General features: G+C 36.3%; 1 protein-coding gene across 7 annotated transcripts in view; it reads right to left on the bottom strand.

Moving 5' to 3' along the window:
* Positions 1-1,645: 1,645 nt before the first annotated feature.
* The window catches only part of tox3 (TOX high mobility group box family member 3), a 99,627-nt gene continuing 77,987 nt past the window's right edge, over positions 1,646-23,285 (bottom strand). For 5 of the 7 annotated variants that reach the window (XM_073070018.1, XM_073070020.1, XM_073070019.1 and 2 more), the window contains 6 exons: positions 15,188-15,457; positions 14,176-14,403; positions 12,272-12,352; positions 8,465-9,241; positions 4,190-4,365; positions 1,646-2,775 (listed from right to left, as the gene is read on the bottom strand). In XM_073070018.1, coding sequence (XP_072926119.1) covers positions 2,715-2,775; positions 4,190-4,365; positions 8,465-9,241; positions 12,272-12,352; positions 14,176-14,403; positions 15,188-15,457 — 1,593 coding nt within the window. In that variant the 3' untranslated portion in view covers positions 1,646-2,714. Of the gene's footprint in view, positions 2,776-4,189; positions 4,366-8,000; positions 9,242-12,271; positions 12,353-14,175; positions 14,404-15,187; positions 15,458-23,285 lie in introns of those variants that run through there. The other 2 variants (XM_073070021.1, XM_073070023.1) reach the window with 2 other exon arrangements.

Below are 23,285 nucleotides of genomic sequence, written 5' to 3'. Positions count from 1 at the left end.
AAACAACTACTTGGATGAAACATCATAGAGGTTTAGTACCCTGAGGACAGGGAAGGTTGTGAAGGGATTTGGGTAGGAATTATCTCAGAATCCCAAAATTAATTACCTGGAAGTTTGCAGAGGCTAGGAACTGCCACTGAACAAGCAGTGCCCAGTTCTATCTGCTCCTCACTTATTGCTGATGCTGATTTCATTCAGTCACTACTACTACTTCTTAATCACACACTCCTAGTCCCAAGCAATTATCTGTAGAAATTCTGTTAATTACTTGTTTGATTGGCCTAAAATGCATCTGTTCAACCCAATACTGATTTCAGGCAGAATTCGTTCTGGAACTGGCTGCCCACAAAGATTAACTACCACTTTTAGATCATACAGCCTTCTGTCCACCGTTGTAGCTTGCTCTGTTGCACCATAGCAACCTGATATGGTTCAATATACATAACCATGGAGGAGTTGGAGGCAATCATCCAAAATTGAAAAGGAATTATTGGTGAGCCTGGGTCAAATACACATCCAAAGATGGTCTCAGGAGGTCCAAAGTAGTTCTAAGCTTGGAGGGTAGTTGCCAGCTTGCAAGTTCAAATGCATGCTCCTCTGCAGCTTGTGGGCAGTGCAATACTGAGAAACTGGGTGGTCGAAAGGCTGAGTGGGCCTTCAGCACGAAGTGGCAAATGTCTTTCCAACGTTGTCACCACCTCAAAATTGATGCTACCAGAGCACTCGTCCACTGACTCCTGGACAAACCAACATGAAATTCTTCATCACCATCTAACAGTAGCTTCATTCCAATGTGGTCTTTGGAAGTCTGAGAGTCATTGGTATAGGAATGGGGAATCAACAGAAAATAACCTTTTTTTTAAACCACTAATTACATTTTTTCATCATCTTTGAATCATTAGGATGTATAGCAGGTTTTTTTCTTGTCAAAAGGGATCTAAAACCAGTGATCCAGGATTATAAGGGACTTTCCCTACTTGAAAAAGAGGATCCACCTGTTCCTCCTCTCAGTTAGCAACAGTAGCACCCCTTTTAATGAAGAACAGGATCCCAAATCTAACATGAAATTATCTACAGGTTTGAATTCAGTATCCAAGCTGGCAAAACACACTGGCAGACAAATTCTATTACACTGAAATATTTGCCCAGGAAGTCTCTTGATCATAAAATTATAGGACTGGTGTAGGCCACTAGATCTTTCAAGTCTATTCTGCCATTTCATTATAGTATAGAAAATCTGTAATTGGACTTCATGACTATACCTTGATTCATAATCCTTACATAATCTTGCATCTGTTTTGTTAGAGATCTTGCTCACTACACAATGTCATTGGAATGGGAGTAACTCTCAGAAACCCTCATTAATACATTTTGCAGATTTTAATAAAATTGCTAACCTGAGCTCAGGTTCAGGGTGAGTGGTTGGACCTACAACATTACAGTGACTTTCTTGACCTTGAAACCATCTGGATTCCCCAGTTCTACTGTATTCTGGTGGATTTAGTTGTCCTACATGAGATGTGACACATCCGTCATCGTAATACCCTGACGTACGAATTGATAATTATGTCGAAAAAATGTCAGAGTGCTGCCTTCCACAATGGGAAATTTATCTTTGATGTGGTTCACGACACAGTCTCTTAAGTATTTTCATGTCTCTTTTTATTACAGCCAAAATAAGGAAATCAAAGATCAATTACAATAGAGAAAGAAAACTTCTGTTTCTGAATGAAGAAACACGTTTCACTGCATGGTCGATCATTAATACATCCGCTATTGTTTCTCAATAATTAAACCTTAAATAAGAACACATTTTAATACAAAAAATTTAAATACAGAAGTAAAAATATTAAACATTATTGATTTTGGTTTATGGGCTTTTCTTTCTCTAGCCATTTCTAACTTGACTACTACATTAAAGAGGAGCTTTTTAAAAGCATTTGGCCTTCTGCACAGAACTCTTCTTTAAAGAAGCCACAGTTCAACGGAACAGACTATGCTAAGAAATTGCTATACAAAAAGCAATTCCTACAATACAGTACATATTAAAATAATGCTTTTTGGTTGCAGAAATAGAAACTAATAATGAAAAAGATTTTGCATGGATATCACATGATTGCTTGATTACATGATGAACCTGGTTTCTTAAGAACTTAGAAAATAATTACATCTTTGAGAAACCAATGTTCCTAAAGTTGATCATTGTGTACAATAGGTAAAATGGAAAGATTTTCTGAACAAAAAAATCTAATTTCCCCTTTAAGCCATTAGAAAGTGATAGAGCTATGGTTAAAAAAAAAGTAATTAGCATTCCGTTTAAGTATTATGCTTCACTCAGTACTTTATGTCTTGACTGGTCACAATGACATCACTGTCACAAAAGAAGTTTTTCCATCTGAGTCTTCTCACAGTCTTCAGCAATCATGCAGAGGCATGTCATTTACTAAAAGCCATGCCCTTTAAGTTCATGTCAAACAAAATAATCATCTGAAGCTACATTACACAATGTAAAATGGCCAGCTCTCCAGGCACTGGCAGAAATGGCAGGTGGGCCTAAAGAAAGTCTGTACAGCCTGTCACTGGAAAGCCTTCTGAAGTCTGTGCCCATGTAGCTACAAGGAAACAAAGCATGTCAGGCTGCCTTTCAGAACATCTTCTTGGCAGTCCGTCTGATAAATGCTGAGTTTTGGCTCAAAAATGTTGATGGCAAATCTTCACTTCACCGAAGCAGTATTGCTCTGATTACGAGAGGCAACCCACGCCATGAAGATATCCCTATAGAAGACATGAGAGTTTAACCTTACTGCTATTAGATTTAATCTCAAGCAAAGTCAGACACACATTTTCTCTACCAATCTTGACGAGAGCATGATTATGACATTTGAACAAAGGATTGAGATTAGATTTTTAGTGACAAAATATGTCTCAGTTTTTAGAAGAGTATGATTATGTATTTTATTTCAATTATCATTTTCAGAAACCTATCAGACAAAAAGCAATAAGTAAGATACACATTGATAGATCAGTCTTTCCATCTCATTGTAATGACATCACTCATCTTAGAATTTCAGACCGGCTCGTGAAATATTTGTAACTGGAAGTAGTAACAGAAAAACATCCATTTCAGTCAAATGCTCTGCAATTTTGCAATCCCTCATTCACTGAGTGATGTTTCAACTGACCAGTGTGATTCAACCAGGAATGGTAGTAATAAAAGATTTGCACCTTAACACCAATGGTAATTTTTCAAATGACATTCATACACCAGGTGCAAGTAACTGCTCGCAATGTGCACAATGGCAATGCTAACAGCAGCAAATAATGATATCCAGTGATAGTTTTATTTCAGCTTGTTGTTTCCACATCTTACTGTTTATCACTGTCAGGAAGGAATGTGACACTGGCGAGCCTATCACTTTTTCCATGGGTTAGCAATAGAAAAATATCAACAATTCATGATTTTTTTAAAACATGTATGTTTCACCATTCCATCTATATCATATGAAGACCGAATTCACATTAATGTTTTAATTCAGAGCTACAATGAAAAGAAACTATTAAATAGCTTAAAGTTGTAATGGCTGATATTGTTGTTTACACTAAGGCAAAATAAAAGATTTTAGGATTCATATTCAGTCCTTCAAAAGAATATAAAATAATATATAAAGACCATGTCCTTAACATATGCCATACAGTTTGCTATTGCAAATGGATAGTTACAGTATTTACCGGCAGTTCCAAAATGCAATTGTTTCAGAACTTCTATCATTGTAATAACGTTTAATCACAATGATCTATGCTCCATCAACTAAGAATATTAGTTTTATAATCAGAAGATTCATCTTCCAGTACATTAGTACACTCAATGGGTTAATCACTATTTGATTTCTGCCAACTGACAAGGATTGATGGCTGATAAGTTTTGTATAATGAAAATAGATATCCAGGGAGGGGATGTATTGTCATGTCTAAAACAACATAAAGTGTGTTGCCTAATTCTTGTTTTCAGCCACAAAAGGGCTTGAACTGGATATATCTATTTAAATGCCTACCACTGTGGGTTGAGATTTTGATTTCATTTGTGCATACTGCTTCCAAACTAACTTTTTCCATTGTGTGCCTTGAAAAAATACATTTTCATTTAGATATTGTAACTAATCTGATAAAACAGGTATATGTGAAATGTTACCTGCAGTGGTTAACTACACACTCGCTGCTACAGTATTCATTATCCCACTCCACGCTTGGGATTGGTGGATTTGAGCAGCCAGTCCTCATGCATCGTATTGGAGTGGTAGCACCCACAGGAGTTGGTGGGGGAGAGCTGATGACAGGCTGGACTTCAGGCGGAGGTGGTGAAAAGGTCTGGAAGTAGTTAAAAACTATTTAAATAGGTAATTTTTTCCTCTAATTAATCCAATGTTTAAATGGCTGTGAAGGGGAGGGTAAGGACCCGGCGAAATTTTCTATCCCTGTGGTGCCCAAACAAGATGTAAATGTAGAATCAACAGTTGGCAAGGAATAATGATACCAACAGTCCTTGTAATGAATAAATGGGGGTCTCTACAATGCGGATTCGGTCCTATTAGCTTGTCTTCATATATTGAGTGTCAAGCTGCAAACTTGCTGTAGCCTCATGCTAAGTACAGAGAGTGCACAATGGAAGAGAATAAAGAAAATGCCCAACCTGACCCTGAATTCTGTCTAAGGTCAAGCACTAAACTTTATACATGGTAACAAAACTCACAATCATTCTTTTCAAAGGAGGGAATGACCTGTAGATACTGGAATGGAGAAAACCATACTTTGGCTTCCAACAGACAAGGACCAGCAAGGATTGCATACAAATTAGGTAGGCAGAGTACTCCACAACAAAAGGAGGGTCATTTTAGGCACAGATCAGCATTATATTCAGAGAGCTTGTCCTTGTAGAGTCTGCACAATAATTAGTAATTACTATTCAAATTAAAAATGAGTAAAAACACCATTTTGCACACTTTAATCTTTGAAATTAATTGAGACAACAATATACGGTTCAAGCATGCTATCATGCCTTGCATCTTTGCATTTTCAGACTGGCGCTTGCACCAGTAAACTGTTGGAGACACTTTCTGAAGATTTGCATCTTTGTTATACTCAGCACAACTATAAAAAGATGAACAAAAGGAAAAACACACACTGAGACATTTTCCTGCCTCCTTCCTTCCTTTAGCTGATACTATATGGCAATCCCACGTTTCCATGGGAACAAACAGATAAACAGTATTGAAAGAAAACAATGATAGATTACATGAACATGGGGTGTCATATCCAATTAAATCAAATTGACTGTGTACTGTAGAATACTGCTGCCCTCACAGCAGATCAATAAATATGAGCTAAATCCAACAAAGTTCTCTTATGTTTTCCCATCCAAATCTACTAAGTCCAAGACAGATCATGCTACTCTGATCCAAGTACTGCCTGCTAAGGGGGCAGGTGGTGAACAGACACCATTCAATCGTGGCCTATTCAGTCCAAACTACTCTAACACTCCATTCATGCATAGCAAAACACCATCTGGTCCTATTTTCCCTCCAGCAATCACAGCTGACCAAAAACGATGATAACAGCTGTTACAAAACAAAAGCCAAACAAAGGGGCAAGAAAGGTTATACTCAAGTCCAGTATTACAAACTACTCCATGAAGTGGGTAATAGAAAGAATCTTTCCAAATGCTTAAAGACTATTCAATAGAGTAAGGCAGAAGACACTGGTTAAACCTGAGATATTTAATCCATCTGTCTCGTAATACTCCAAACATCAATGGGTCAGGTGATAATGGCTGACTGAAATTATGCTGTATACAGTCACCAGGATTGTTGTACTCTAAGTTAGTGATTAATGACCTAGTGCCAACTATAATTAAAACTTTGTGTTCATTCAACTAATGCAAAGCTGTTTAATGGGAATAATGATACAACTCTCCACCAGCATGTTAAAAATCCCTGTGTGTAATCTTGTCGCATTAGATGAAAACAAATAAAATTATTTAAACCTAACTGTTAAACTCCTTATTTTTCTATGCGATGGTACGTTATTGACATGTTAAACATTTGTGCCATGAATAGGCAATGAAGGGACTGAAAAATTCTGTGCTTGCAAGTGAGATATCACATCATAATTTTACATTGGAGGCAGCTAATTTCCCTGGGGCAGAATGAGTCATGCAAACTTTAATGTCTGAAATAGCCAAATATAAACATAAATTAAAATATGATTCATATTACTCTTTTGTCAGAAGTAAAAATGTAATTATACCTGACAATAAAATATAAAAAGCTAATTTGCACCAAATTATCTCAATGCCTAATTCACATTAATTTTCTGATAGCAGATGAAATGTTAATTGGAGGAGATAATTTCCTCACACAAAGCTTTCTTTTCTTCCCATCTAATTTATTCTGAGCAATGGATTTAAGAATTTAATCAGATATACACCACTACACCATTAAATATTTGTACACAGGGATCAAAATGCTGAACAGTTGCAGAGCAAATGAGAAATGCATGTTACTTATCAATGAAACACTGTAGTTCAGCCTCAGCACAATACCTGCTATTTTGTGACTGCTTATTATTTTAATTTCTGTTTACATCTAATAGCTGGTAGCTGTGGACACAGACTCTAGCATGTACCCCAGTGTGTATTGGGATTCCAGTCATGCATGACACTTGCTGTTTTTAATTTTCATTTTATCATCAGCAGTTTAAGGTTGTTGCCAGTGCTAATTTGCAATTTTAACCAGACTTCTCCACTATAGCTTCTGACAGGACAGATGCTGTAATTAATCACTAGAGACAGCTGGGGACGGCAGCCATGCTGTTCCAGAGAACATTATAATGGCAGCCTCATTTCTGAAGCACTTGGATGAGAAATGAAATAAAGTGAACTGCTAATCCCATCTGTGTGCAGGCAGTATGCACAAAGGTGCTCAGTACTTCTTTCTCAATGCTATTAATACAAATTACAAATTCATTTACTGATGAACGATTAGACAACTGATAAGATCTTTTACTACTGCCAACTATTTAGAACACAGTTTAATTCAATGAATGTTATTTCTTAACTATATTATCTTAGATTCTTATTAGTATTCCTATATGTGCTGTATCATTATTCTAGTTTTGCATCTGCGGAGTAGAATGCTATCCTGAAATGTCTTGTTGATGATATGTGGGGAGGACAATCAAAAAGAGAAGCTGGCATTAAATATCCTAAGAGAATTTAAAGAAAAAATATAGTTAGTAAAACGTGAGGCAATCTGAGGCTAGTTGAAGTAGCTTTTAATTCATTTCCTGCTTCGTCAAATCAAACTCATTATGCATTCGATATTCTGTTCAACATTGGTCACTGGAGATGGTGAAGCAGATGGATTTTATTTGCAAAGCAGCATACCAGTACATAGAGTGTAACTGCATTTCCCTGATAGTCATCCAATTGTAGACTCAGATAATCAGTGTGTTATCTGTGGGGTTCATTTCTGAAGTGTGAAAGGACCATCGATACTAATGAATTATGAAGGCCTTCCTCAAGAGTGAACTAAATCCAATAAGATCTATACATTCTATGAAGTTTAAAGTAAATAGGATGGAATAAAGGGCTTCTTTTCCCCCTAAGTAATATATTTGTTGATTTCCCACCAAGAAAAAAAAATCAATATTAGTTGTTCTGTGGATGATGCTCCTTACGGATTCCAATTCCTTTCTAATTGTAAGCTGATATTGCTCAAATAGTGGACATGCTATTGAGAGCTTACATGAGACAATACTACAAGGATAATTCTTATTTCATTTACTTGGTGTACAGACATAGAAGAGTGAAAATTATATTAATTTCTGTAGAATAAAAATATAGAATGTGGTGATAATTTAATTAAATTTTTACTATGTTTTACTAATGGGAATGTTTTATTCAAAGCCCCCAATTAAACCATAGATAGATTTGGCTAATGTCAATCTTCACTTAACTCATCTAATTGTGCAAGATTATTTCACTTTCTATATTGATTTGCAAAAATGGTTATAGCAATTACCACACAGTTTTATTTGCTATAGTTTTTATTTAAACAGTTTTTGTCTAGTTTTACATTTTCTTCAAAGTATGCAAAATGTGTTGCTGTACAAAATGTATTTTATACATAGTACGGAACGAAGCTGAAATGCCAGCTTCACATTATAATGAACAATAAACTTAATGGGTGCATAATTCATTACTAAAAAACCATGTTGTGATCAGTATATCACAAGACAAAGAAGATCCTGAAGTATGTTTTTTTTTATTATAACAAACAGCTTGAGGTAATTAGTACACCGGATACATCAATTTATGAAATACCACTCAATTCCCATTTTAGCAATATTAGTCACATGGCACATCAACTTGATTCACAGGGAATTTTTTTCATTTTTAATACTTACTGACCTGTGGCAATACTTGGGTCTGGGCCTGGGTTTGTAGTGGAGATTGCTGTTGTTGCTGGACTGGCTGTGGACTTGACCGTGTGGGAAGAGGAGAAGTTATCTGTGAGGCCACCACTGGTTGCGATGCAACAGGGGAATGCTGAGGTGGTGAGTGCTGAGGTGGGTGCTGCTGCTGCTGCTGCAGCTGCTGGATTTGCTGTTTCTGCATGTGCTGTAACTGCATTTGCTGTAACTGCTGCTGGATCTGTTGCTGCTGCAGCTGCTGGTGCAACTGTTGCTGCATGTGCTGCTGAATTTGCTGTTGCTGCATCTGATGGTGCATTTGCTGCTGCTGCATTTGGTGCTGTTGGATTTGATGCTGATGCTGTATTTGCTGGTGCAGTTGCTGCTGCATGTGATGCTGCTGGAAGTGTTGCAATTGATGCTGTTGCATCTGCTGCATTTGGTGTTGCTGAGGCTGCAGTGGAGGGCTTAACTGGGGTGTGGGTGAAGTGGGGACCATTGTAGTGCCAATAGAAGTCCCCATGGGGGTGGCAATGTTTGTTGACATGTTTGGTGTGATAGGAACAGATGCCAGCTGACTGCCTTGCAGGGACAATCTCATTGGTTTGGGGGCAATTGCCCTTGGCAGGGTCTGTTGCAGGGACTGGGTTGACACTGAAACAGATGCATGCTGCGAAAGTGATGAATTCATAAGGAGCGAGGTTGAAAGACTCGTCGATGCCAAAGTCTGCTGCACAGAACGCATGGTCTGCGCTTCCGCTGATTCTGCAGCAGCCTGTGAAAAGAACAAAATGCAGCAACCTTAAACTGAGTAATGCATGTGACTTTTATAAACCACTGTATCCATATGTAGTGGTGATAATACTATTGACCAAGAAGTAATCGTGCATCTCCACATTATTTGAACTTGGCTAACTTTTCCCTACTGCTTTGAAGTATATTCCACATCATTAGTGGTAGTTGGGGTGGACTGTCAAAGGCTGATTTTCTTTTATGGATGGTAATTTGTTACTCATCACTGTAGAATAGCTTAAAATCAGAGACATGGGAATCAATTCTTCAACATATCACCTTTGTTGTTGAGATTAAAGATACTACAGACATGATTCAAGAGAATTTCCTTAGCATAGATCAACCCAATATTTTGCTAAACAAAATACACAAATATAAATGGGAGGTTGAATAGGTGAAGTCACTACTTGAACAAAAAGAACCAGATATGATTAAGTGACATGGAAGTAGTTAACAACTTTTCCTTTCTATTTAGTATATTTTTGCAGTGAAATGCACTGGAAACATTTTAATCAATTCTGCAGCACTTGAGGGATTTGGCTAGTTAGCTGGTAAATTAATATGTTGATCATTACCAGCTATAATGAAGGGAAAATATCTCAACCAGCCATCTGATAATAAGCAGCAATAAAAATCAGATATCAAAGGCATGCTGTGATGAATAATCATTTGGAGCAATTTTGAACCAATTATAAGAAATCGGAAGGTTATCTATCCATGAACATGCCTGTTACAAACATGATGGTTTGGACTTTGCAGTCAGTGGTACAGGGGAGGCAAGCCAAGCCACAATGACCACAATGAAAGCTGCTCATATAAATGTAGTGAGATCTGTGGGGTGGTTTCTCTCAATTCTCTTATGACCTTCAGCCATGCATTCTTAATCAGGGACCTGTGCTATCAAGGAACAACAAAATAATCAAGAATGCCAACCTAACTAAATCGTTTGAAGAGTTCTTGCAGGCAACAAGCCAAAGATAAAAAAGGCACAGTTTATAATTCATGTTTTACACATTTTAAAGTAAACAAAATAAAGCATGTTATATGTATTTAAGATTATAGTAGAATTAAAAATATAAATTCTGTACAAAGTATTTTAAGCACCCTAAAATTTTTATCAAGGGATAGAGAAAGATATTTCTTAATTGTAATAGAAATTTTATAACATAAGAAACCTAGTTGTACATCATTCAACAAGGCCTAATTTTTCAATCTCTTTTACCACAATAAGTTATTAAAAGTTTGAAGTTAGTATCTATTTATTTATTCAGTATTGGTTGCATCTGCAAAGAATGTCACATAACAATTCATAATGGAGCAAACTATGATTGACATCAACTTCTCGTTCTCTGCATTGAGTTGCACAAATGAATTTCTAGAGTTTTTGTCAAACAGTAAATGTAGACAGAATGTCAAACAGTGTTTTCTGTCAAACAGTGATATAAAGCCATGATTACTTTTGCTTTTGCAAACTGGGGGCCAAGATCTTAATTTTTTTAAAAAAAGATGTGATTATTAATCAATTGCTTACTCACGTCTTTAAACAAGAATATATTTGTATCATTAGGAATTGATGAAGTTTGTTTGGTGCACATGCTAGCATTTTCTCAATAAAGTTGAATACAGACAGCCTTGTTTATTTAAAATTCATTCACAGGAATATCTTTTTGTTTAATATGTGTATAAGATATTGACTAAGTTGGATCTTTACAAAAAAGGGTTATGTTAAACTATTATTTTGAATTAATTGAACTTGATTCATGATTGCTTGTTTACCTCTCCAGTGCATTGAATTTATTGAATGGAAACATTTCTAATGCTTAAACAATGAATATCTACATTTTTAGTTTCAAGTCTCTCATAAATAACATGAGGAATCGCTGTAAATTAGCCAAATCTAACAAGAATATTAGATGCAGTTTGGAAGGTAATCATTTAAGGAATTAGGTATGTTAAGATAAGAAAACAAGGGAGTTTCTATCTCCAATCACCTCTGTAACATCTCATTCCAATTCTGAGGAAGCATGTTTAAGAGAACATTAATGCAATGAACTTTATGAATCAAAATCTTCAGATCTCTCTCACACTTACTGCCATGGTCATCATCAATAATTATTTACCTGTATCTATGGATCCCTGGAACATCTCCACCCAGTTTGATTAATGCTCCTTCAAAATGAACTTAGAGCCCAAATCCACCCCTCCTGTCAGACTTTAAATCCCTTTCCCATTGTTTCGAGCTCAATGGCCATTGGTGAGATCTACATCATAATAGGTGCAATACAATCTGATAGTTTAACCCGCTGGCATATTTTAGTTCTACAATAGAAAGAAATGATATGGCATCATCATTCCAAAAGCTGAACAGTTCTCAGGGAAATGATGACGTGCATTCCCTGCTGAAATATAGGAAATGCATGGGCCTATTCTGCTAACAGTAAGATTCCCAAAGAATATGAAATGAATGGCCAAAAAATTTGCTTTAGTGAAAATATGCAAATGCTAAGTATTGGTCTCCCTCACTCTCAATTAAAAAGTATTGTGGGATCTTTCAAACCTACTCGAGAAACTCTCATTTCATTGTCTGATCTAAAAGACAGTGTAGAACTCCATCAGTCTTATATTAAGCTATCTACCTAGACTATTTCCTCAGATCCTAGCAGTGGGCCCTGAACTCATAGCCTTCTGACCTACATTTAAAATTTTGTTTAAAAATAAATTATATTTTCTTCCTCCGATGATAGAGCTGGTGAAAGATGTATGTTACCGCAGCAACTTATTCTGACAGAGATGACAAATGATGAAATGCAGCTTCTTTCCATAAATCCAATATGTGCTGCAGATATTTTTGTCACTCACTTTTTGTCACTTGTGATATAAAACCAAGTTCTGTTATGTGATTTGTGAAGGTTTAATTCAGTTTGACTCTCACAGTAACCCACGACCTAGCATGAACTATAAAAACCAGCATAAGCAAACAAACCACGTTCACAATGCACCTTCAGAAAATTACCTTTGAAACAAGGCTGGCTCGGTAGGCAGCAAGAGCTTTTAGATATTCCTTTTTGGCAGCTTCTGTTTTTCTCTTATATACCTATATTCACAAAAAAAAGCATATTCTCAAAGACTGTACGTAGCTTCAATATTTGTCAGCATTCTACAATTTTGAATTTTGTAACATGCAACAATGTTGCAGCATTTGATTAATATAAATTTGAAAATATTTTAGAAATGAAGACACAAACAGGTCCGTTAGCTCTTTGTACCTGATCCACCATTCAAGATCAAGACATGGCTTCTACCCCAATGCCACTTTCCGAGAGTAACATTCTTTCCATTGATTCCCTTAATTAACTAAAGTATATTGAACTCGAACTTGCATTAAATATCATCTGTGACAAACTCTGAGCTCTTTTTAGTGAAGGAAGTTCTCCTCACCGTTTTTTTTAAAATAGCCAACTAAATATTTTGAAATGGTGATTCCTGGTTCTAGACACAACAGCCAGGTATGTCTCTCCAAGCATCTTGCCAAGCCCATAGGAATCCTATATATTTCAATGAGATCACCTTTCAGTTCTCCAAACTCAAGACAGTGCAAGACAAATAAGTTCTGCTGAAGGGCCTTGGCTTGAAATGACAACTGTACATTTTTCCCCATAGATGCTGCCAGGCCTGCTGAGTTCCTCCAGTATTTTGTGTGTGTTGTCAAGACAGTATAAGCCCAGTCTACTTTTTGTCTCCTCATAGAACAATTACCCCATCCCAGGAATCAATGTAGTAAATCTTTGTTGTAGTTCCTCTATCATTAGCAGGGAAACCAGACCTGAACAATATTCACAAGGGTCCTATATAATTTCAGGTCCATGCAACAAAGGAAAAACAAATCACTTTCCTTCCTACTTGTCTATTGTTTCTGCTGAGGTCCTTCTGAAGACTTCACCTTTCAACTGTCAACATCGAAGATAAATTCTACTTATCTATTTTTCTACTAAAGTGGATGACCTTGCATCTTTCAGCACAATATTCCATCTGCTCTCTCCTTGTCCATTCACTTAGCCAGTCTATATCCCCTGAAGTCTCTCAGTATTCTTCTCATAATTCGTTCTACAACACAATGTGATATCATCAGCTAATGTGGATGTGTTGCACTTAGTTTCCTTATCCTGTTCATCAGATTTAGATGATTTAAAAGGGACCCAGTGCAAATTAGAGTATAAGATGAGCAAGGGCCCAGACTACTCTTATTCTCCTAACTGGAAAATAACTTTATTCCCACCCTCCATTTTTGATCTTCAAACCAATCCAGTATATCATCCTCAATTCTATGTAACCTCATTTTGTTTGACAAGCTCTTTCTTGACAGCTTATTGAAAGTCTTCTGACAGTCCAAATACACCATATGTATTAGTCTGCCCTTATTTTGCTGTTGAGAACCACAAAGCACTCAAGGTTTTGTCGAATATGACTTCCCTTTCATTAATTCATGCCAACACTGCCTAATCCTATTATTTTCTAAATGCTGTGATAGCACTTCCATAATAATAGATTCTAATGTTTTCCTTACTACCAATTGCTAGTTCAACTAATTTGTAGTTCCACACTTCCTCACTAACATATTTAAAAAACAATACTGGGTTTACATTTGTTACCTTCAATTTTGTTGGGACCTTTGTATAAGCCATGGACTTTTGGAATTTGACAATGTTGATTTTTACTACTTGTAAATATTTGTACCCCAGAAGATGGGAAAAATGCTAGCTACATACTAATATCATGCTTAAAATTGCCCTGTGGTATTATCAGTATCAGTTCCAATACATTACTATAATCCAGCTGCATTATCAAATCTATTTCAGTTGCTGAAGATATGATTGGTTGCAACTCCATCAAGATCAATAAAGAAAATCTAGGAGTTACCTGTTTTTGTTCCTCTCCTAGACTGTCCCACATTGATGCTACAATTTTAGAAACTTCTCCAAAAGTGGCATTGGGGTTTTGCCCTTTGATGGCAGCTTGAGTATCTCTAAAGAACAGAGCATAAGCCGACACTGGCTTCTGGGGCTCATTGGGATCTTTCTTCTTCTTCTTCTTTGGTGTCTTGGGTTTCTTTCCTGAATCAACCGCAGCTCGTTTCTCTACACTAACCTGAAATGGGTCACAAGAAAAATGCTCCATTACACAAAGTGCTCACTTCAAGGCGATTAAAACTGTAAAAATTTGTAAGTGCTTTGGATTAAGTTAAGTTGAAAAATGATCATTCATTTAGGAATGTAATTCTCCCAACCATGGTAAATTGAAAGAACAAATATTTGTACATTTAGTTTTAGATAAATCAAAAAGAAATGACAATATATGAAATGGCTTTAGGCATTTAAACGTACAGTATACTTTTGAATCAAGCAGGATTTAGCAACAGCAGATCAAAGCTTTAGGCAATCAAACAGTAGCAGTCCTTTCTTGATCTAGATTAGCTAACTGGTTTTAAAACAATCTCCAAAGTGCTTGACAGAACAAAAGCAAATCAAGGCAGATTAGTTAATCAAATATCATTCAAAGCAAACTCAAAAACTGCAATTATTTTATGAAAATTAACTGTGACATTCAATGGAACTGTTCATTTGCTTTTACTTTAAAATGGGCCTGCAGAAACTCGGCAATTATTGACCTTGAAATTTCATTTGTCTGCATTTCAACCAAACCACTTCTGCAAATGAATCAAAATCATGACAATAAACACTGCAGTAAGCAAAGTCAATCTTTCTCGACATCAGAGTATTGAAGATTCTCAGTAAGAGTAATGCCCATTAAAGATAAGAAGCTATAATATCATCTGCACATATAGCATTAAATAGACACATTTATATTGCCAGGGGAACAGTATATAACAGCATGTAATGTAAATATTTTGGATAATTAGCAATCTACCTACCCTATTGAATTCCTCAGCATCATCATCATTTACAGAGCTGGAAGGGGATGGGGTGGCTGACTTGCTAGCAGGAGGTGAAGGTGAATTCTGTGGCACATTGCCCCCTCCTAGATTCAACCCCAACTGGGCGCTCAGCTGTGACTGGTTAATGGTGGTCAGCTGATTGTGTTGCATCATTCCTGCTTGATTAACATCAGCCATGTGAACAACAGACCTCATCCCCATGTTTGGATCATGGTGGTATTGGGGAACTTGTGCCTGGACCAGGTCCTGTATTGGAAGAAGAAGAAAACAGTTTCAAATAAAGCTAAGTGGATACAGACTTTGATGCAAAAGACGACAATTAATAATTATCTTAGCGTAACTGTTAAGATTTTCATCACTTCAGAGATGAAATCTTGTGTAAGTTACTGGCTCCTGCACTCTCCACCAGAAGACAAAATTCTACCTCCAGTGACTGGGAGAAGTGTCATTGAAGACAAGACAATATAGACTGATAGAAATGTGGCAGAGCTGAAGTGTGGAAACATGTGAATATTGGCAATACTGTGCACGACCAGTTGAGGGAAAGATATAATTGCTTATAAAATGCATTTTAAAATGTTGTACTCTGGTTATGAGACAATATTAATTATTCCATTAGGCCAAACTATAATTGGGCTTACTGTGGAGATTGCTCTCATGTAATATTACTGACCCATAAATGAGATTGTGTGTACAAGAGGCATGTTTTAGTTGGAGTTGTCCAATGAATTCGTCCTTTGTCATTGCTACTAGAGGCATATTCTGTCCATGGGATATTTGACCTAATAAATTATTAATCATTTAAAAATATAATTTACATAAATAACCAAGCAAAGCAAAGTGAGTTGAAGTTGTTTTATATTAAAATGGGAATCCCCAATTATTATTCTCTGGAGTGGAAATACATAGTCTGTTGGGACAGAATTTTCTACTGAAGTGCACACTAGGAGAACACAAATCCTTAGACTTAGTGCAACATCTTCGTGTGCCAAACAGTAAGATGCGCAAGTGCATTGAATAAGTCTGTAATTTAACTGCAATCCACCTACGTATTTGTGTCGATACTCCGATAGTAAATGGATTCTTATCATTTGCAGAAAATTCATTTTTGCATTCAAGACATGAAGCATAATAAACCAGCCAACTTTGATACAGATTAAAATGGAAAATTAGAAACAGAACACTTAACATGTTCTTAACAAAGACCTTCAGAATGTTTGTGGTTAATTTCTGCACGGGTGGAAGTAGAGGACGATGTTGCATTACAACTCTTTTTCATGCAGGGGCTTTCTCGTCAAACTTGGGAGAGAAGTCATTGTATTTTGTATATGAAATCTATATTTTACACATCCCTTATAGTAATGAGGCAGGAACCACAATCCAGCAGACACATTGTTGAGGGTTTTATAGAAGAAGCTTGTATACAGACAACTCATCCCATTTTCTAATGCTTTGTAGTGTTTGATACGTTTTATTAAAATATTCAAATATAACAACATGTTGATGCAAAACCTCAATATGTATCTCTATAAACTTGGAGACCTGATGTTGACATAATTATGAATAACTGGGGGATCTTCAAGTGTTCACTAACCTCACAAATTAAGTTGTGGCTCACAAAATCAATAGGTGATGCACATTGAAGATCAGCTCTTAGAATCAAAAGTGAACGTTATGGAGTAAATATGAAATATAGCAGCTTCCACGAAAATTATTAATGCTTTTTCTAAAATATTTTAAACTGCACAAGCAAGCAGTGTGAATTGTCAGTGAGTGGAATTAAGTGCGATTGTTATTGAGTACTATCAGCTAGAATTGTCACTGAGCAAGTTAGAAAATGTTCAGTTTCTTAAGATGAACATTTGCAGCACCCAAAGGCATTATTTCTGGTTTCTCCCATCATTATCCTTGTACTTTTTCCCCCGACTGATGTCTTTGTTGTTGATAATGAATTTTCAGTCACTCAATTTTCCATCAACCTTGTTAACTTTGTTAAATGTCAAATTGAGGGAAATACGATAATTGCAGGCCATTTTATTTCTTAAGGTTATAACACTAAAATAGACAGTTTCATAGGAACATTTATGATAGGAAAAAGATAAACAACTCTGCAGCCAACACTTTGTTGAAAAGAACAAAGCGTTCCAGACATTAAACATTTTAATGGTGCATAAAATAACTAGTTCACTTGCAGCCCTGCAAACAAGGCTGTTAATTCACTAAATTGATTAAAAACGTGAATTGATTTAAATGTTATATACAATGTTTATACATAAAAAAGGGCATCTGTACTGCTGCTTAAATATGCCACAAATCACAGCAAAAAGAAAGCCATTATTGGATGGTTTGCTTGGAGGTAAAATAGGCAGATAAATGCTTGCTCCACGTTTATAGTGTGAAAACAATTTCTTTTTAACCCTAATGAATATTCACTAACAGGATTTGGCATACAAGTACAACTACACTCCAATATGTTTGATATATAAAGCAATTTTCCTTTTTAGTGTGCTATTAGCTGCATCAATTCACATTTCAATTAAAATGAGGATTGCAACCTCAGCTATAGTCTTGCCGGGAAACATGGAAAAGGGGAATATTGTCAGTGAAAATCGTGGAACGTAAACTCCCTTATATACAATTTACTGGGACAGATCAAGTATAAAAACTGGTGTTCTGAATATTGTGCAGACTATTGCCTTCAATATTATAGTATGTATACTTAAGTGAAATCTTCTGCATTAAGTATGTATACTTAAGTGAAATCTCCTGCATTATATGTGAGGACTATAGGAAAATGCATATCACTCTGACATTCACTGCTCCTTTTGAGTTAATATCAGAATTCATTAAAACTAACCTCACATAACATACACCAGAGTCCCCTAGCACATCTAAGTCAAAGCTGGAAAGACTGTTAACAAGTTCAATTTTCATTCAATCAGCAGTATTGCTCTCTGAAATGTTTCATTGCAGAAGAGGAATAAAATAATCTATATGGTAATTATGAGGATGAATCCCCCAGCAACTTTCAGCAACATGAAAGGTCAGCTGTATTCAGACATTTTATCAGCTCTCTGCACATACTCCTGTTCTGGCAATTTATATGTGAACTGTGTTTTACTTTTTTTTTTAACCCCCCCCCCCCCCCCTCCATTCACAACTACCTGCAGAATTAAGCTCTTAAACCAAATGAGAAAAATGAAATTCTGAATGCTAGCAAAGCCTATAATAGCACAGAGATAAATCGCTCAGCTGTTGCCCCTCAAGCCTCTTGGGCTGAAGATTTTTTGTGGTGCACTGTGGGTATTCAGAACTTGTTCAACACGATTTCATTTCATTTCTGGCACAGCCTGAGAAAACTAAATTACAGAATCAATCATACAGAAGGTCAGAGTGAGACTTCATTACAAGTATTGCATGCTTGCATGAATATCTTTCATTTCTGACTGACCCAATATGTCACAATAGCTGTCTAGTAAAAATTCCACTTTCTGAAACTGATGTACTACAGAAGTCATTGCTATTCAGTGGACTGGACAGATTACAGAGAGGTGTTAAAAGAATGTGCTGAACCAGTAGCCATAGATTCAAGCAAATGTCATGGGATAACTATACAATTATTATAAAGCAATAAAAATAATGCTAAAAGGAAATTATCAATGAGCTGAACTTAATTAAATTTGAATTTAGTATTACAAATATTAAACTGAAATTGTCTTCCCAAGTGCAGACTGTATGATTTATGGAATTGTACACCTTAAAAATAGCTTTAATTCACATGTAAGAAAAGGTGAATAAGCTTGTTAAGCTAAACATTATGTTTTCCAATAAAACATGCATGTAAAATAATGAATCTATGTAAATACATTACAAAAGATAAATAAACATTTGCAGGGGTCAGATTCATAATCCCAAATATGGCTTGAGTGGTTTAAATTGAAGACCAGAATTCGTATCGTATCACTTGCCTTGAATTTATTTACATGTTGCTTTTATTATTTTGAATATAATTTAGGAAATCTGATTGTTTGGAGATATTGGGGCGCAGCAAAAGGAGCCAGCAGAGGAATGCCACCAGTCCTTTGGGTTATGGATCCTTTCTTGAAAGTTTTGTTTGAAGAATATAAACTGCCCAATCCTCTTCTCCAAGGACAAATTCAGTAGGGACTGCAGGTAGCTGGGTGGGGGGAGAAAATGAGGACATTTTGCAAAAAAGCATGCAGGATTTAAAAAACAATTAAATTTCCAAATTGATGTGAAATGACCTTGAAGTGATTTTTTTGGACCTTCACTTTGGAGAAAGAAATTATTTACAATTGCACAAACTTATGTGACTGAATTGATAGTTATTTTTCTTAAAACTGTGAATAAGCTTAAAATGCAGAAGTCTAATTGTGTTTTTGAATTTACCATTACAGTCAAGATTAACATTATAAACACTAATGATGTAGATGGCATTGAGATTTATTCCTGGGTTTCCAGCATCACCACCTACATACAGGATACTGTGGAAACATTCTTATTGTCATATCTAACTTGCTGTTAGTATTTGAGATGTTCCACAAAATTAATCTTAATTTCTTTTAATGTAACCAATATCTACTGTATAGTATTTTCTTTGTTAATTAAGACTTTTAAAAGGGTTTATGTAATATACAATAGTTTGATGAAAGTTTTAAAATTTTTATCTAAGAATCTCCCTATTTACCACATCTATCAGCCAGAAAGAATGGACAATTAAGGCTACAATCTTCTCTATGATCACTGTAAGGTGAATGGTTAATGAGAGATGTTAGTGTTGTTGGACAAGTCAGCCATTTAGTTTCTCCCCTGAGGTGTAAAATTCTCCCTTGGACTGGTGCTCCATGAAGCTACCCTTCCAAGAACTACCGGGTAATCATTCTCATCCTAATTGCACCACATGATCTCTGATCATGAAAGCAGCACAAACTTCGCTATAATCAATACTTGCCCATTCTCTGCTATGCTCCACCAAGAGAAGCTGATTTCTTTTTTGGATGTATGACAGCCTACAACGTGACCACAAGTGCCTATCTATTTACATTCTACTGATCCACATTTACCTAAGACAAACTGGAAGTTCCATCTAAGAAGTGAAAAGCAGATAAGCCAATGACTATAGACACAGTGCCACGTTATTAGGTACATCCTGCACCTAATAGAGTGGCCACTGAGTAGGTGCTCATGATCATGTGCTGCTGTAGCTCATCCAACTTCAGGTTTCAATGTGTTGGGCGTTCATATCAGCTCTTCTGCACACCACTGTTGTAACGTGTGGTTATTTGAGTTACTGTTGCTTCCTGTCACCCAGAACCAGCCTGCCCGTTCTCTTCTGACCTCTCTCGTTAACAATGTGTTTTCACCCACAGAACTGCCACTCACTGGATGTGTTTTTGGACCATTCACTCTAAGCTCTAGAGACAGTTGCACATGAAAATCCCAGGAGTTCAGCAGTTTGAGATACTTGGACTATCCTGTCTGGCACCAACAACCATTCCACAATGAAAGACACTTAGATCAGAATTTTTTCCCATGCTGATGCTTGGATTGAACAACAACTGAATCTCTTGACCATGTCTGCATGCTTTTATGCATTGAGTTTCATAATTAGGTGATTAGACATTTTTCATTAACGAGCAGGTGTACTGCTATACCTAATAAAGCGGCTACTGTGTGCGTATTAGTTATAGTTTAGGAAATTCACTTCAAATAATATTAATGCTAAAAGAAATTTTAAAAAGTCAAATAAATGCATCCTCACTAAACATTTTATTTTAAAAACGTTCCCATGAAATGACACTCTGCCTATTCATTCCCCAATCTGATTCTGTCTGATACACAATGCACAAAAATTAGTCTATTTTGGTGTATAATAAATTTGTTCGGCAGTTATTATTTCTACAGAAGTGAATTCCTCCCCATTGTCTGTCATGAAAGCAAAATACTTCCTCTGAACAGAAAATGCCAATCATGCTGAGACCAAGTACTGAAAGTCTCATATAAAAAGGGAAAGACATGTTTAATGTCTGAAAGGTAAATTATATCCTTTTGGTACAAAACGCCTCTCTCCATAAACTAAAAATAACCATTACTGTGTTGTAAAATAGATTAAAATGAATGAATAGTCCTGGCTGTTTCCCCTAAGGAGCATCATTATTTCTTTTAATTGAGGACCCAGCTGTAATTCTGTTTGATCTGCTTTTCATTCAACCAGATACATTGAAAATGTTTGCACTGTTTTGCAACTTATCATGCACCCTGGCATATTCTTTTTAAACAAGAAACTTAAAGAATGTTCTGCTTCCTGAAATGGTTTGCTGTATATTTCTCTTTTATTACCCGAGACCTATCAAGTGCTGCATCAGAATCAGATTTATTATCACTGACGTATGTCACTAGTTTTGTTGTTGTGTGGCAGCAGTGCAGTGGAATACACAAATTACTCTAAGTTGCAAAACGGAATAAATAGTGCGAAAGAGGAATCACAAGTTAATGTTCATGGACTCTTCAGAAATCTTATGCAGAGGGGAAGAAGCTTTTCCTAAAACATTAGAGTGTGGGGCTTCAGGCTCCTGCACCTTCTCTTCGATCTCTACGAGACTGAAGGCCGGAGGCCCACAGAAAGCCTGTCCTGCGGTTAGAGGACTCTCTCGGTGTGTGCATGGGTGAGTGAGAAGGAGGTCATTGGCATGTTTGACGGCAGTTGTTCTGTTGTTGTTACTGTTGACGATGTATTCTGTGAATGCTATGGACGAGCTATGATGGTGTAGGAATATGTGGCAGCACTTACGGGCTACCCCCAGAGGTTGAGCTGGCTGTTGGTACAAACAACACATTTCACTGTAAGTTTCAATGTACATGTGATAAATAAATGAATCTGAATAGGAACGGCGGTAACAAGAAGAGGGCATGTCCCAGAATGGTAAAGGTACTTATTGATGGACCCTCACCATACTGAAAAGCACAAAATTTCCTCTTTAGAGAAAAACAAATGCAGGAATATAACCCCGTTTGAATGCTAACCACTGGTGTATTTACAGAATTTAATTAGAAAGAATAAAAAAGGATATTTAATAGGGATAATGCTCCTTCCTATCACGTCAATGTTAATATGGCTCATAACGAGGCTGTCACTGTTATGCTTTTGAGAAGAATATCTGAGTAATGGTCATAAAAGTAGCTTTCTGGTCATTTCAATTCATCAGTCTACAAATACACTGGAAATGAGAGTTTAAGAATTTGTAGCTGGACTGGCTGACTGAGTTCTAGACCTGTCATTCCATTTTAATTGAACAGCATTAGATGATCTGATGAAATGGATCTGAGAAGCTCCTATCCATACCACGAATGAGCCGTTGGCCAATGACATGTAAACTGGATGGGATCTCTATTGCGCTAGTGGTCTGCATGTCCGATTATTGTCCAAGAACTAAAAAATGCAAATAATCCACTCTGTTGCTTGTTACAACTTTGGAATGATTAGCAAGTCACATGACTGTTAAATTAGTTGGGAAAAATATCTAACAATTCCACTGAAGTAATTTTTCCATGATTTGACAGAGGAAGGAATGTGGAGCCAGGTTTGAACTAACAGCTTCTTTAATGTAAATGGAAATCGTCTGATTTGGCAAGCCCTAATAAAGTGAGGCACTAGTCTTGTGGCAAATGACTGGTTATAAATTTTTAAACTGCATATCACACAGGAGAAGACAAAATGCAAAACATTATCATGCTGTAAAAATGGCTATTATTGAACTATGAAAACTATCCCATTATTGGTTATAAAATCCCAATTGATTTTGAGGATGCTGTGAAAGGTTTTCACCAAATAGGATCAAAAAAATTCATAGCCTCTGAAAATAACCAATGGGATAGAAATAGTGGAATAATCTGTATCTATTGCTTTTGACAATAATTACCTGAGTTTGAATAAAGCATAGCAGTTACCTCACTCATGCAACACTAGAAAGACATTGTAAAAAAAAATATCTGCAATTCCAGTTTGGAAGGAGCTTGTTGCATTAAAGTTAATATTTATGATCACCTCGACAGC

Source organism: Hemitrygon akajei, chromosome 17, assembly GCF_048418815.1.
Source record: "Hemitrygon akajei chromosome 17, sHemAka1.3, whole genome shotgun sequence".
Lineage (NCBI taxonomy): Eukaryota > Metazoa > Chordata > Chondrichthyes > Myliobatiformes > Dasyatidae > Hemitrygon > Hemitrygon akajei.
The sequence above is the reverse complement of the archived record's forward strand: the minus strand, read 5'-3'. Positions and strand labels throughout refer to the sequence as shown.